The 16,875-nt window shown below is 38.9% G+C and overlaps 1 protein-coding gene across 1 annotated transcript; it reads left to right on the top strand.

Moving 5' to 3' along the window:
* Positions 1–1,789: 1,789 nt before the first annotated feature.
* ddx39ab (DEAD (Asp-Glu-Ala-Asp) box polypeptide 39Ab) lies at positions 1,790–14,523 on the top strand. Its single transcript, XM_063016326.1, has 10 exons — positions 1,790–1,839; positions 5,127–5,335; positions 6,273–6,400; positions 6,502–6,778; positions 6,938–7,056; positions 7,152–7,283; positions 9,046–9,155; positions 11,756–11,900; positions 13,251–13,398; positions 14,275–14,523. The coding sequence occupies exons 2-10, from the start codon at positions 5,128–5,130 to the stop codon at positions 14,289–14,291; spliced, it is 1,284 nt and encodes a 427-aa protein (XP_062872396.1). The 5' UTR covers positions 1,790–1,839; position 5,127; the 3' UTR covers positions 14,292–14,523.
* The last annotated feature ends 2,352 nt before the right edge of the window (positions 14,524–16,875 follow it).

Raw genomic sequence — 16,875 nt, 5'->3', positions numbered from 1 at the left:
AAAGTAATAGAGATGGTCTATAAACATCGGCACATTTTTAATCTATGTACACTCATGAATACGGGAATCTTCTTATCCTCCCTCCATCCTGTAATAGCACGTCATCTTGAAATTATGAAACATTTGATTGGTCTGTCGGACTGGGTTCATTCATAACCACAAGTGAATTCTAATCAGAATTCTGTATTATACAGGAGTTCACATCTATAGTAAACTTTTACCTCTTACCACTCATAAAAATCTGTACACATTTAAAACAAGTGCATTTAATCCACCATTCTGACAGTTTGTGGGAGTAAAGCTTGTGCTTTTAGCTTTTGTAATAGTAACAGTGTAGTCTATATGTCAACAAATAGGTTATAATCTGTTTTTCTTCTATAATTGTTTTTTCCTGTATATTTAAAACAGGGCATATATTTGTATTCAGTTTTAATGTAACAAGGAAAAAGCTGAATGATCTTATAGACGTGTGGCCTTACTTATTAAGATGTAACCATATTACCTAAACCGAATAAAAACTCAGTTTCTGAAAAGCCAGTTTTATAAATTTACTTTATTTGAATTAATGTAATAAAATGCAATACAAACTAGAGTCTGTGATATGTTAATTCTCTTAAATCTTCATTTAACTGACAAACGTAGAAAGAAAATATTTCCAATGTTTTCACTGATCAACAAATTGCATGATAAATATAAACAAATTTAGAGCTTAATGCCTGGAGCTCATTAAAAATAATAAAATAAAAGTAAACTGTTCAAGTTCAACATATTCAAGTTATACAGTTAACATATACATATTATACATATTATACATATTATACATATTAAAGTTATACAATTTAAAGACATAAAACCACAATAAGCAGGTGAGGGAATCATTAATGGGTATAAATGAAAAATCCAGTGTTTACAAGCAGAGATGGGTTGTGGTTCACCATTGTTCCAAACTTGAGAAACATGAGAAAGTTGTCAGTCAGATAAAAAAAAAAACAGTTCTCATGCAAACTTGCAAATAATTTATGTGTTTCACCATCAGATATTACTGGCTATGTCTGGGGGGTGGCTGAAGCCCTGCGGTGGATTGGCACCTGGGTATTCCTGCCTGAGTCTCTGACCAGGATAAAGCGGTTGATGAAAATAAAACTAAAAGACAAATACTTATAACCATAATTTATGTAGTTACCGGGCTGGTTTGAGTTTGAGTAAATAGACACTTCATTTACAGTTAAAACAGGCTCAACTCTTTTAAGAAATCTTTCCTCAATATAATGAAGTATTGTCTTGTGTTATTATTCTCTATGGTAGTGTTGGGAAATTTCAGCAAGTAACTTAAAAGTTACTTCATTTTAAAACATAAAAACAAAATAAGCAGGTGAATTGGCAACAGGTTAGGGAACCATTATTGGGTATAAAAGGGAAGATCCACCAAAGTCTTAGTCTTCACAAGCAATAAATGGCTTAAAATGTTAAAATTGTTTTTTATTACTTTGTTTGTCAATATTCGTGGCAACTGTTTAATCGACTGGTTTGAATTGTAGCTCTGTCCTAACATATGCAATCTACAAAATATTTTAGATGATTAGAATACGTAGTGAGTGGGTGAAACCTCTCAATCTGGCAACATATCCAACAATACAGCCCATTCCTTAAAGCGGTTTCATTATGTAATGACTGACAGTCAGAGCAACCAATCAGAAAACCGCTAGCGGTGTTAGACGTCTGTCTCATCCAATCAGGTCGCTAGTTTTGACGCAGCCGCTTGTAGTATAAACCGCAGGCCTGCGCATGTGCTTGTACCTCTTTCTCTCTGCTACAGTGTCCGGATCTTCAAACAGCAAGGTAACAACTGCTTTATTTTCACACTGTTTTCATTTGTTATATACTTAAAAACACTGTCTGAGCGGCTCTTGTTTCGGAGTTCGTAATTCAAAGTAGCGGTTGGGCTGAAATGAAAGAAATACCGGTGATTGTTAGTTTACTGGATAATGTCGGTTAGCCGGATAGCAGCTAGGCTAAGCTAATTATTAGCACCGCGCTGTTAAATAATTCAACGTATATTTGTATTTGTTTGTCGACTCGTTGTTAGTTAAATGTACATAGTATATATAAAGCATACGTATTTAGGCGTTATATAATGACCACAAACTACTGTGACGCTAACAGCCGGCTAGCATTTAGTAGTGATGTTGGCCTGTAGAATGAATGCTAACGTTTGCCATTGTTTCATTCACACTTTAGCAACTTCAGCAAATGCAGCGTCGTGTAAAATTAAAATATTCAAGTAAGTTAAAACGGCAAATCGAATTAAACAAATAAAGTAAACAAACAGCTTAGAGACGCGGTTTCTTCACGATTTGGCTACAATAACGCGGTCAGTTGTGTGCCTTATCCCAAATGGCTCCGTAATGCAAATATAGTGCACTAGCTAGGTTGTATCTCAGACCGTACGTAGTACGCAGGAGTAGGGAGCCAATGCTTATTTGAGATACAGCCATTTCAGTAGAAGAAGCAACTGTTTTAGTTTGATTTTGTTGAAGTGTGCGCATTTTTACGGGTACACTTTTACTAGGACTTCTAGAAATGTGAAAAGAGACTTGAAAATAAACATCTTGTCCAAAATTGAGCATCTAAGTCCTTTAATATGGTTAACAAGTTTGATTAAAAGATGCAATCACGACATTTTAATTTGGTTTTATATCTAGATTATCTTGGTGAATAAACACTGATGGAAAGATACCCTTGTTGTTAGTGAAGAGACTAACTTCTTTATTTCATATTGTAGGTTGTACAAGCACTTTGTGTCGTTTAGTGAGGGCTGTGTTTGGGGGGGGGGGGGGGGGGGTAAGTTTAGTAAAGATACAGGAAAACAAATGGTTGAGACCCCTCCCCTTCCACACACACACACTTAAAAGTTTTGTGTAATTGTTAACATTTATTAATTTAGGGCTTTATAATTGGTAGCTTAAGTTGGAGCAAGGTGTATTGTATTTACATGTAGGTAGATATTTGAGGTGTAGCTAACATATGTTTTTTAGGTCTGTCTGAGATCAGCTTCAAATAAAACTGGTCGTAAACAAAGAAAAAAAGAGTGTACATTTTAATAAACACTGATGGTTTAAAACCTTTTGTAGTTGTGAAAAGATACCCTTGTTGTTTCTGAAGACTAACCGCTTTATTTCATATTGTAGGTTGTACAAGCACTTTGTTGTTATTTAGTGAATACTAGATTGTATGGGGGGGGGGAGGGTTAAGTTCTATAAAGATACAGGGAAAACAGCTGGTTGAGAATCCCCCCCCCCCCCTCACACACACACACTTTTTTTTTTTTTTTTTTGTTTAATTTTTAACATTTATTTAAAAAACGAATTGATTTAGGGCTTTATAATTGGTATCTTAGTTGTTAAATTACTAGACTACTTACCACTGTTGGACCCTTGAGCAAAGTGTATCGTATTTGGGGTGTAGCAAACATTGATTTTTTTATTTTTAAGATCAGACTGCTAGATCCCAGTCAAAACTCCATAAGGGTGTGATAGCTTTCTCAGATGTATGTCAGATCAGTCTGAGAAAAAAAAAAAAAAAAGAGGGAATACTGGTCATAAACAAAGAAAAATGAGTGTACGTTTTATATGAGGTACTTGAAACACGATGTAAAAACTTAAATGATCAAGCTTTTTGTGTACAAGCTTTAATATCTTTATAATTAGATATTTGACACTGGTTTGTTTAGAAGTTACAGTGGTTTTAGTAAGCAAATAGTGTGATATTATATTTAAGATTGCAGATTTACCACAAGGAATAGTGTAATAGGTTTTAATGCTTCAAGTTAATTTATTGACTCAGTGGCGAAGTTAAACACTTACCACTGACTTAGCTAAAATTATCATGTTACCACGTACAAATTTTGGGTGCCCTTTTTTAATGCAACTTAAGATTGCCGCTCTGCTTCCAAGCCTCTCATGCACACGCTCATCTAGTCAGCCAAGCAGATAAGTTGTTCAACCCACAACCACTCTGAAATCTTTACCAACCAAAACACACCAAACATTGCTGTCAACGGTGGAGATTGTATCATCAGTTGTCTTTCTGACAGCATCCATAACCTGTCAAAGCAATAGTATAAAGAACCCCTATTGATTTTCTTACGTGTATGTTGGCCTGCATAGTGTAGAAGCCTTAATTTCTTACCTGTGTAGGTTAGTAATGTAGGATACTGGGTTATTTGGGGTGCAGTTATGATTGAAAATAACCAGTGTACTGATTAGGTGAGGGTAGAAATGACAATTACAATTTTAAAAGATGCACCTGGATGCAAACCAGATTACGGTTCTGATTCTGAAGTACAAATAGTAAATATAAACTGACAATTACCTTGAGATAGATTATCTAATTAAATATGCACGTGTAAAGATACCATAAATGCATCTAAACAACTAACATAACAGGATAGACTGCCTATAATAACCTCAGTTTAGCATTATTTTGTCATGTTTTAATGACTGTTGCATGTGCCTTGACACATTTGTCTCTTATCAATACTAATGAAAGTATAATGCTTGTTAAATAGTGCCAGTTGAAATCTGTCAACATTGCTCCTTAAGCTAGCTGTAGAACCTGTACACAACACAACAATACAACTTGTCCTGATTGATTGACTTGATTTAGCTATTTATATCGGGACTCGGGTGCAAGTTGTACCTGTTTAACCTGAACGTTGTGGGTGAATTCATGCATGACGCGGAGAGACCAGTTTGTGTTTCCCCCAAAAATTCCTACTCCTGTTTTGCAGTAGACAGCAATAATCCAATAAACTGCATAAATATTTTTTATTGAGTGGGGGGGGGGGGGGACTTTTGCCAGAGCTAATAGGAACTGTGCGCATGTTGCAGATAAACTAAAGTGAGAAAAGCTCATTGTTTTTAATCTGTAGCATGTCTGAGATTTATATGTAGAAGTGGGTTTTATGGGTGCAGAATTTCACAAAATTGGTTTTATGGCTTTTTTGTTCAGATTACATTCGATCGTGCTTTTTAAACATAAACTGGATCATATGTAGACGTTAAGAATGAGGCTTCTTGGTGTGAACTGCTCCTGTAGTTAGCTTGCTCTGTCCTGTGTTTCTCCAGCATGACCGAGAACGATGTCGATAACGAGCTGTTGGACTACGAAGAGGACGAAGAGCCACAGGGAGCACCAGAGAGCGCTGCCCCCACCGGCAAGAAGGAGGTGAAGGGTTCTTACGTGTCCATTCACAGCTCTGGCTTTAGAGACTTCCTGCTTAAACCTGAACTCCTGAGGGCCATCGTGGACTGTGGATTTGAACATCCATCAGAAGGTACGGCTTGCTTAGTATGAGGACTTTTGGTGTATGTTTAAAGTGAGTTTAATAAAAATGAACTCTTAAGGGAGTGCTTAAAAGTGTATGATGGTAAGCAGGTATCTCCCACTATTCGAAATCAAGGCAAATTATATAAAAATAATGTACGTTCGGTTTAGTTTATATCATCAAAATCAGGAAGATAGCGTACTGCCTTTGTAATGGCTTGTTACAAAACAAACTGAGCACTATTTTCCATAATAGTAAAAATCTTTTTAGGTTTCCTTACAGTTAGTGTAAGCAGGTACTGACGTAGGTGTTTGAAAGCAAAGTGGCATAAAGAAGGAAAGACTTATGTATAAAACTGTGGTAAATAACGCATGAGCTTGCTTAATTAGTAAAATGCTAACAATTTAAAAAAAAAAAAAAAAAAAAAAAAAAAAACTACTGGGATCAGAGAAAGCTGCAGGTGGCAGAGGTGAAGATGCTAAGTTTGTCACTGCTTGTAATTAAGTTGGAAAAGATTAGAAAGGAGTTTATTAGAGGGCTGGCACAGGTAGGTAGTTTTGGAGACAAAGTTAGGGAGGTGAGACTGAGTTTGAGCATGTGCAGAAGTAAGGGAGAGAGTTGTGTGAGGAGAGGAAGGCCCAAGGAGAAGATTTGAGGATATGCAGGTGGTTGGGGTGACAGGAGGATGTTCAGGACAGGGCAGGATGGATGAATGCTCTACAGTGGTGACCCCTAATGGAAAGCCAAAGGAGCAGGAAGTAATTAATTGAATGCTGTGAGTGCACATGAATGCTTTTAAATGTTAAATCTTTTGTGATGCTGAAGAACCACTCAAGCTTTATGATGTAATAAAAATTACTCATGGGTTTTTTCACATGGTACTAGATAGCGAATGAAATGGGCTCCTGTACACTTGTAATGATTGCTTGTGCGTTTTGTGTTTCAGTGCAGCACGAGTGCATCCCACAGGCCATCCTGGGCATGGACATCTTATGCCAGGCTAAATCTGGTATGGGTAAAACAGCAGTGTTTGTGCTGGCCACCCTGCAGCAGATAGAGCCAGTCGATGGACAGGTAAATCCCTCGATCATTATTCGTGTGTCAGAGTTTAAGGTCTAGTTGTAATTCTGCTGTACACCAGATTGCATACATATTTTTTTATCTTCACCCATCAGGTGTCTGTGCTGGTGATGTGTCACACCCGTGAGCTGGCCTTCCAGATCAGTAAAGAGTACGAGCGCTTCTCCAAGTACATGTCCACGGTTAAAGTAGCTGTGTTTTTCGGCGGCATGCCCATAAAGAAAGACGAAGAGGTACTGAAGAAAAATTGCCCGCACATCGTGGTCGGCACACCGGGACGCATCCTCGCCCTCATTCGCGACAAATTGCTCAATCTTAAAAACGTCAAGCACTTTGTCCTCGATGAGTGTGATAAGATGCTTGAGGCGCTAGGTATGTCGGGTTTTTTCTTCCATATTGTTACTGTAACTGCCAAGAGGCTTTATTAACTTATGACCTGATTAAGTCATGTTTTGCTTTTTGTTAGGGTTTTATATGGTGTGTGTTCCTCTCTTCAGTGAATCATTCTGATGCTCTGATCTATTCTCACAGATATGAGGCGTGACGTGCAGGACATCTTCAGGCTCACCCCTCACGAGAAACAGTGCATGATGTTCAGTGCCACCCTCAGCAAAGAAATCAGGCCAGTCTGTCGCAAATTCATGCAGGACGTGAGTACTCTCATCCTGATGCTTTTTCAACCGTTGCGACGTTCACCCGAGAGTCTAGTCCTGGTTTTTAAACCATTCTTCCTTTTTGCCCTCAGCCGATGGAGGTGTTTGTGGACGATGAGACCAAGCTGACTCTGCACGGCCTGCAGCAGTACTACTGCAAACTAAAGGACAGTGAAAAGAACCGCAAACTCTTTGACCTGCTCGACGTCCTCGAGTTCAATCAGGTTGGAAAAACTGCATTTTTGTTATTTTAAGATGATTAATCAAGGTGTAGTGTTATACAGGGTGGGCCATTTATATGGATACACCTAAATAAAATGGGAATGGTTGGTGATATTAACTTCCTGTTTGTGGCACATTAGTATATGGGAGGGGGAAAACTTTTCAAGATGGGTGGTGACCATGGTGGCCATTTTGAAGTCGGACATTTTGGATCCAACTTTAGTTTTTTCAATGGGAAGAAGGTCATGTGACACATCAAACTTATTGAGAATTTCACAAGAAATACAATGGTGTGCTTTAACGTAACAATGGTTTTAACGTAACTTTATTCTTGCATGAGTTATTTACAAGTTTCTGACCACTTATAAAATGTGTTCAAAGTGCTGCCCATTGTGTTGGATTGTCAATGCAACCCTCTTCTCCCACTCTTCACACACTGATAGCAACACCGCAGAAGAAATGCTAGCACAGGCTTCCAGTATCCATAGTTTCAGGTGCTGCACATCTCGTATCTTCACAGCATAGACAATTGCCTTCAGATGACCCCAAAGATAAAAGTCTAAGGGGGTCAGATCGGGAGACCTTGGGGGCCATTCGACTGGCCCACGACGACCAATCCACTTTTCAGGAAACTGTTCATCTAGGAATGCTCGGACCTGACACCCATAATGTGGTGGTGCACCATCTTGCTGGAAAAACTCAGGGAACGTGCCAGCTTCAGTGCATAAAGAGGGAAACACATCATCATGTAGCAATTTCAAATATCCAGTGGCCTTGAGGTTTCCATTGATGAAGAATGGCCCCACTATCTTTGTACCCCATATACCACACCATACCATCAATTTTTGTGTTCCAACAGTCTTGGAGGGATCTATCCAATGTGGGTTAGTGTCAGACCAATAGCGGTGGTTTTGTTTGTTAACTTCACCATTCACATAAAAGTTTGCCTCATCACTGAACAAAATGTTCTGTGTAAACTGAGGGTCCTGTTCCAATTTTTGTTTTGCCCATTCTGCAAATTCAGTGCACCGATCTGGGTCATCCTCGTTGAGATGCTGCAGCAGCTGGAGTTTGTAAGGGTGCCATTTGTGAGTAGCTAATATCCGCCGAAGGGATGTTCGACTGATGCCACTCTCCAGTGACATGCGGCGAGTGCTACGCTGTGGGCTCTTGCTGAATGAAGCTAGGACAGCCACTGATGTTTCTTCATTAGTGACAGTTTTCATGCGTCCACATTTTGGCAAATCCAACACTGAACCAGTTTCACGAAACTTGGCAAGCAGTTTGCTAACTGTAGCATGGGAGATGGGTGGTCTCGTAGGGTGTCTTGCATTGAAATCTGCTGCAATGACCCGGGTACTGCGTTCACCAGACATCAACACAATTTCTATCCGCTCCTCACGTGTTAACCTCTGCGACATGTCAATGGCTGTAAACAAAGAGAAGCTTGTAAATAACTCATGAAAGAATAAAGTTACGTTAAAGCAACCATTGTTTTTCTTGTGACATTCTCAATAAGTTTGATGTGTCACATGACCTTCTTCCCATTGAAAAAACTAAAGTTGGATCCAAAATGGCCGACTTCAAAATGGCTGCCATGGTCACCACCCATCTTGAAAAGTTTCCCCCCTCCCATATACTAATGTGCCACAAACAGGAAGTTAATATCAACAACCATTCCCATTTTATTTAGGTGTATCCATATAAATGGCCCACCCTGTATATTAATCAGTGTGGGTTGTAATTGCTCCGTTTTGCCTGCAGGTGGTGATCTTTGTGAAGTCAGTACAGCGTTGTGTCGCTCTCTCTCAGCTGCTGGTGGAGCAGAATTTCCCAGCCATTGCCATCCACAGAGGCATGGCCCAGGAGGAGAGGTAAATATATATCAGCAGGGCTCTAGACTAACGTTTTGCACTGGTTGCACTGGTGCACCTAACTTTTTTTCTTAGGTGCACCAGCACAAAAGTTAGGTGCACCCAAATTTACCGCATCGCATTTAACACCGCAGTTTTACAGGTTCACTTTTTTTTCTTTTTTTTTTTTTTTTTTTTTAAATCACTGTCCATACAGGCAATATTGACTTGGAAATAACTAACAATCTGGTCAACATGGCCTCGTCTGATGATCTGATTGCTGCTGCCTGACAATGAAGGGCAGTGGGGAGAGGGGGACACTTGGGCAGTGCATTTATTGCGGCATGTAATGTGTTTTATAGATGCATTGGGCTTTTTCAGCCTTTCAATTCGAAATGTATTAGAACCAGTCACAAATATACTATTGCCGGCCACTGTCTTCTTTACAGTTAATTATAGTATTACAGACTAATTATAGCACACTTATAAAAAATATAAAAATAATAGAGTAAATGTGTATGTATGTGTGTATATCTATTTATATGTGTGTGTATATTTAAAATTATATGTATATGTTTGTGTGTGTGTTAGAGTGTAATCTTAAATGCAGTGCATTATATTATCGGCTTTACTGAATCTTTTACACAGATTCCCAAAATCGCTTGCTGTGCCACTCACTGCGTATTTTGACTACATGTATTGTAATATATTTTGGTCTTTTAGTTATTTTTATATTTTACTTAACGAAAATATAGTCGTGTTTTTACTTTCACTATCGCGGCACTTTACCGCTAGCATTAGCCCCTTGCTACTGTAGAGGGTCGGCTCACCTAGCCGCTGTCCGGTGGGGATGCTGCGGGTCTTTTGCTGTGCGGTGGTGGAGGTGTGGGAATAAAGGCACACGACAGGGTCGAGTCACTTTAACTGTTTAGTCAGGACTTAAGTGAGCGTTACAACACTTTACACCGCCGAGCTCCAGAACCCGAACTTCCATTCTGGGGACATCCGGCGAGTCTCATATACAAAACTAAACTTACGGCAGAACGTCCGAACGCACGTGTATAAACCTGGTGCTGCATTCTGATTGGCTGAGCTGAATGTCGCTCACATATCACCGCTACAATATTGTCCCGCCCTTCACTATCTCTGGTTGGTTTAGACCATGATATTGGCCTAATGTGTGTCTGTTGTTTTTTTTTCCCCTCGGACGCCTGGTCGCACCGGTGCGACCTGAGATTTTTTTTAGTCGCACCACTGAGAAATTAGGTCGCATGTGCGACCAAATTGGTCGCACTCTAGAGCCCTGATCAGTCTTACTTAAAGGGGAGGATTATTTTGTTGTGCAGGAGAAAGAACAGCAAAGATGGATCAAAACAAGTTTAAATCTCCTTTTTTGCCATCAGATCTAGCTTCTTGGTTTATAGCAATTGTTTGTGTTTACTTGCTTTTTTTAAATTATCTACACGAGATGCCACATAGGACACACCAAATTAACCCATACCTACCTGGAGACCAGGCCCTTACTTGCCCCCTTTGTGGATCAAGAACTTCCATTAAACACATCCTCTATTCATGCCAAAAAAGAAACACCTGAACTAAATTCTACAATACAGCAATAGCACTTAAAATGCCTTAAGTTATTAAAATCTACTTTTCATTGTGATCTACTGTTTAAGGTTGGCGCCATAATTTTTCAAAAAAAGCTTTGATTTTTTTGGGTTTTTTTTAAAAATGCACTTCAGTTCCTATATTGATATTCAGCTTTACAGGGCAAGCGACTTAAAAATCCCACTAATCTTATTCTGATGATTTGCACTGAATGGTGTCAGCCAGGTTTATGTAGTCTGGACAATAGCTGCTGATGCCACTTCTCAAGCAGGCATCCAAGTGTTCATCAGTAAGGGTGGACCCATATTTAGACTTAATTATTTTTATGTGGGAACAGGCTGATTCACACAAGTAGGTTGATCCAAAAATCTTGTCAAATATGTGGCACATTTTTATGTTTGAATATTTTACCTCAGCCAGCAAGTTCCAAAATTGTCCAGCAGAGGCCCTAGACTTCATATGAATGTAGGATAACAGGGTTAACATTTCTCTGTTGGCTTCCTCCACGTATAAATGAAACAGCCATCTCTGCAGTGTTCTTACCCAAATTGAGTCGTTTTTGGTTTCTTTGTGCTTGCTTGCGCACTCATCTTTACAAACGGTGCAGGTTACAAAAGAAAGATGCAAAAATGGCACAAACTGGCTACTGATAATTGAAAAACTTAGTAAAACGTAGCTGTGGTAACAAACCGCAAATTAAACAAAAAACGGCCACATTTCATGTCAATCACGCTGACCAGTTTGAATGAGGCGCAGTCTACCAGCGAGCACTGTCGATGTATTGGGCACCCCTGCTTTACACCCTCATAGTCACACACACACTAACCACTATACACACAAGTTAAAAAAAGGAAAGCAAATCAACCCCCTACATTGACGTTTAAAGACTGAATCTACTATCCAGCCATGATAATAGTCGTATTAGCTAACATGGTGTTAAGAATTAAACAAACTTGCTTTTTTATTCTGCACTGACATGACTGAATGAACTCTGTGTGTGTGATTGGTTCCAGGTTGTCTCGTTATCAGCAGTTTAAGGACTTTCAGAGGAGGATCCTGGTGGCCACCAATCTGTTCGGCAGAGGGATGGACATTGAGCGGGTCAACATCGTTTTCAACTACGACATGCCAGAGGATTCGGACACTTACCTGCACAGGGTACGTCTCAGTTCTCACCGTTTTCAATAGTGACGACAAGATTAATCAATACAGAATGACAATCTCAGAGGGTTCATTGAAACTGGATGGGTTTAATTTGTGCTTGTTTTTGTTTGCCTGTTATGTAATGTAACTGTTATACAGTAGTGTTTTATAAGTATTAGATGTAGTGTTCACTCCCTGAGTCTGTGTGCTACTGGTATTAGCACTGTAGTTTGGATACAACTCGATGCAAAAGTAAATTCAAGATTAGTGTTGTAAACGAAGCAAAACTAGTTCAGCTACTCCCAAGTTTTACCGCCATGCTGAGGCTCTCTAATGTTTACGCCTTGAATCACTTGCTCACTGAGTGTACACTTTATAAGGAGAGGAAAAGTGGTCAAAGCAACATTTGGGAAAGTAAAGTATTGTAAAGATTGTGCCAGGATTTGTAGGAAGAATATAAAGCTTACTAAAGAAACACCCTAAACAGCTCGAAACGACAACCACCCAAACATCAGGAATAAACCAAAAATATACTATGGAAAACGTACAGACCAAGTTATCTACGCTAGATGTACAATAGGCAGTTTACAGATTGACACACCAACACATAATACTAGAAGAGGAGCCCAGACTTTGCAAAGAATGTTAAATACCCATCACCATAGTACATATCCTGAACGAATACCCAAATTACAACAGAGAAAGACTACATATGTCCAATATATTAAAAGAAACTCACACAAGATAATACAGAAATATATGTTAGACTTTATTTTGGTAAGAAAAATATAAAGCTTACTAAAGGAACACAAAAAGAAACGGCTCAAAACGACAAGTGTTTGCCAGTTATAGTTGGGCAACTGTGTATTGACAAGCGTGTACAGCATTCCATCAAAATATGAATTTTCCCAGAGCCTCATGTTAATAACACTATGCTTTATTGGTTAAAAAAATCATCATGCAGCTAGCATGACAAGAAAATAATATTCATGTAATGTTATGGCCAGTGCTCAGTTCATATTGGTAATCACTTCACTCTTAATTTGCATAAAGTTAAACTTTGCTTAACTTTTCCAATGGTTACGCTGGCTCCTGTTGCCAGATATCAGCAGACGTAATTGAAAATGATTGACAGACGGTCGTTTTGTTGCGGGTTACAGATTAAGACTGACCACCGTTCACTGGCAAAATGTCCCCCTTTTATTGCATTAAAAAGTCACAAAGTATTTAGTTTGTCAGTAAATTTTACTAGGGGAAAAAAGCTATGCAATGTTTTAGTTTCATTCTGCCTGTGAGTTGTGAAGAACAAATGTCTGGCCATATGTCGAACCAGATTAGATCAGATTTGTTTGTTTTACCCTGCAGGTGGCTCGCGCTGGTCGTTTCGGCACTAAAGGTTTGGCCATCACCTTTGTGTCGGACGAGACGGACGCCAAAACGTTAAACGACGTGCAGGACCGCTTCGAGGTCAACGTGGCAGAGCTACCTGAAGAAATCGACATCTCCACTTACAGTAAGTTTCCCCTTCCGTTTTGTAGCTCTGTGTTGTAAAGAAGTGGGCAGTCATAGCTTAGTGGTTAAGGTACTGGACTAGAAATCAGAAGGTTGCCAGTTCAATCACATCACATTTTTTTTGTGCAGTGAAATAAGTGTACTGTACGAGCACTGTATAAAATAACACACTTTACATGAATTTTTTCTAAATCAGTTATGTCCTTATGATTATTTATAATGACAATTTATTTGCCCTCAAAAATGTACACTAGTGTATACTGTTTGTTTTTGGCTGCCCCCACATATTTAGGGGTCACATCAGCAGATCATTCTGGTGCAGTTTTAAGAGTTAAATCGCTGCATCCTAACCTTTTATTCCATTAGAAAGCCTGATGTTTTGGCTTTTACATTCATACCTTTGACAGATGCTGTATGTTAACAAGACTGTCAATATATGACATGTCAATATGAATTCTCTACTATGCAGCCACTGTTGGGCCTTTGAGAAAGGCTTTTAACCCTGTCTGCTCCAGGAGTGCTGTGCTATGTCTGACCCTGCGCTCTGACCCCAGCTTTCAAATCAGCTGGCATATGCTGAGAGAGAATTTTGTTGTACTGTGCATCTGTATGTGTATATATGACAAAGCATTCTTGTTCATCACAAGTGTGTTAGATTATTGTTGTCCAGTAGCAATATCATGTCAGGTAATTTTTCCAAATCTGATGTGATTGTAAAAAGGATGTTAAAAAAATCATTATATATGCTTTAAAAATCAAACCTTATCAAAACTTGTGTTGGACACCTTATGAGTAAACAGCACTTCTAAAATAACAATATAGTGTGTGGACCTGTGTGCATATGTGTGAAGTAACACTTATTTCTTTCTCTCTGTAGTTGAGCAGTCGAGATGAGTCCTCGATCGTGCCATCGGACCACCAGCCCAGACACACCAGTCATCACGATCCGGGTTTTCATCCTGATGATTCACTTCTAGTCTGTGCTGATAGTTTTAAAGCTCTGCACCTCAACGTTGTTTTTAACTTTTATTGTCTCTGTTGGGATGGGAGGGGGGAGAAAGATGTCAGCTTTTTGTTGCCCAGTCATCATTTTGTTTTAATGGAATTAAAACCTTTTATACTGTCACCAGTTTGTGTTTGACTGCTGTTTGTCTCAGTGACATTTAGACTTTAGAAGAAGATATTCTTTATTTGTCAGATATACAGTAGTGTTAAAAAAAATAGCAGTGACTTTAAAAAAGAGAATAAAGCACAAAATCATTATAATAACTTTTATTTCCATAAATGCAAACGCACTGAAAATACTACACTTTCAATTCTAAATCAAAATATTAACAACATTTAGCCAGTTTGTGTTTAATCCTTTACAGAAAGTTAAGAAAAATGAATATTAGGTTGTTCAAAATAATAGCAGTGCAGCATTTTTCTTTAAAAACTCAAAAAATGTATCTATAACATGAAAAAATGTTTGAGGTTTCACTTTACTTTAAATTACTGAACTAATATTTAGTGGCAGAACAATTGTTTCTGAGATCTGTGTTGCATGGAGTCGACCAACTTCTGGCACCTCTGAACAGGTATTCCAGTCCAGGATGATCAGACGACATTCCACAGTTCTTCTGCAATTTTGGGTTTTGCCTCAAACGCACTTCACAGATATCAGCCCACAAGTTCTCTCTGAGATTGAAGTCAGGGGATTGTGCTGGACACTCTATTACCTCAATCTTGTTTGTAACCAAGATGTTTTGGGTCATTGTCATGTTGAAACACCCATTTTAAGGGCATTTCATCTTCAACATAGGGCAACATGATCTCCTCAAGTATTCTGATATATTTAAACTGATCCATGATCCCTCGTATGTGATAAATAGACGTAACACCATGGTATGAAAAACATCCCATATCATCATTTTGTACCACCATGCTTTACTGTCTTCACAGTGAACTGTGGCTTGAATTCAGTGCTCGGGGGTCGTCTGACATACTGTCTACGGCCACTAGACCCAAAAAGAACAATTTTGCTTTCACCAGTCCACAAATGTTGAGCCATTTCTCTTTGGACCAGTCAATGTGTTCCATGGCAAATTGTAACCCATTCAGGACACGTCTTTTTCTTAACAACGGGACTTTGCAAGAAGTTCTTGCTGGTAAATTGGCTTCACTTAATCATCTTCTGTACTCACTGATAACTTCAGATGTTCCTTGATCTTTTTGGAGGTGATCATTGGCTGAGTATTTGCAATTTTGGCTTTTCTTTGATCCATTCGAACAGTAGTTCCACGCTTCCTTCTGCATCTTTCAGGTTTTGGTTTTCACTTCAAGGCATTTGAGATAATTTTAGCTGAGCAATCAATAATTTGCTGCACTTCTCTGTATGTTTTTTCCCTCTACAATCAACTTTTTAATCAAAGTACACTGTTCATCAGAACAATGTCTGGAACAACCCATTTTACCCAGTATTTCAGAAGGAAATGTGCTTTGACCAACCTGTGCAACATTTGCCCCCTCCTACCTTAAATAAGGGCCAAAATTGACACCCGTTCTTCTGCAGAATGAATGACTTCACCAATTGAACTCCTCACTGCTATTATTTTGAACAAGCCCCTTTCAATTAATGCTTCGATTACTCAGAATGAGCGGCATGCATGTTCTAATTGTTGGGTTTGTTTTGTTTTCATTACTCTCCTACACTTTGAAGTAAATTTTTTTGCTATGTAGAAATAGCATTTCTACTAAAAACAGTGATTTATCAGGTTAATGGTGTTGGACTGCTATTTTTTTGAACACCACTGTACATATACAGGTGTACAGTACAATGAAATTGTTTCTTCACATATCCCAGCTTGTTTGGTAGCTGGGGTCAAAGCGCAGGGTCGGCCATCGTACGGCACCCCTGGAGCAGACAGGGTTAAGGGCCTTGCTCAAGGACCCAACAGTGGCTGCATAGCAGAGCCTGGATTTGAATCGGCAATCTTCCGGTTGATAGCCCGAATTCCTACCCACTAGGCTACCACTGTCCCAGGCATTAGAGAAAATTTACCGCATTTAGTGTGATCTTTTCTTTCTCTTTGATATTAATGTAGGCATTTTAATAATTATATTTTGTAATGTCTAGGACCATGTAATAAATTGGTACTCTTGCCCAACGAGTGGTTATTCTTGCCCAGTGAGTTCCAGTGAGAGTATTTTCTCATTGCCCAATAAGTTCATTGGGTGGCACCAGACCCACTGTGACCCTGATCAGGATAAAGCAGTTAGCATCGAATGACCAATAGTCATAAAATTAGTCTCTTAAACAATTTTGTGAAACATACAGTGTATCACAAAAGTGAGTACACCCCTCACATTTCTGCAGATATTTAAGTATATCTTTTCATGGGACAACACTGACAAAATGACACTTTGACACAATGAAAAGTAGTCTGTGTGCAGCTTATATAACAGTGTAAATTTATTCTTCCCTCAAAATAACTCAATA

This window comes from Trichomycterus rosablanca, chromosome 2 (genome assembly GCF_030014385.1).
Source record: "Trichomycterus rosablanca isolate fTriRos1 chromosome 2, fTriRos1.hap1, whole genome shotgun sequence".
NCBI lineage: Eukaryota > Metazoa > Chordata > Actinopteri > Siluriformes > Trichomycteridae > Trichomycterus > Trichomycterus rosablanca.
The sequence above is the reverse complement of the archived record's forward strand: the minus strand, read 5'-3'. Positions and strand labels throughout refer to the sequence as shown.

What these genes read in the sequence shown, in the direction of transcription:
- ddx39ab (XM_063016326.1), top strand. Translation starts at nt 5,128, where the DNA reads ATGACCGAGAACGATGTCGATAACGAGCTGTTGGACTACGAAGAGGAC. An exon ending in ACGTCCTCGAGTTCAATCAG is followed by an intron (nt 7,284 to 9,045) that starts GTTGGAAAAACT and finishes TTTTGCCTGCAG; the next exon opens with GTGGTGATCTTTGTGAAGTC. An exon ending in CGGACACTTACCTGCACAGG is followed by an intron (nt 11,901 to 13,250) that starts GTACGTCTCAGT and finishes TTTACCCTGCAG; the next exon opens with GTGGCTCGCGCTGGTCGTTT.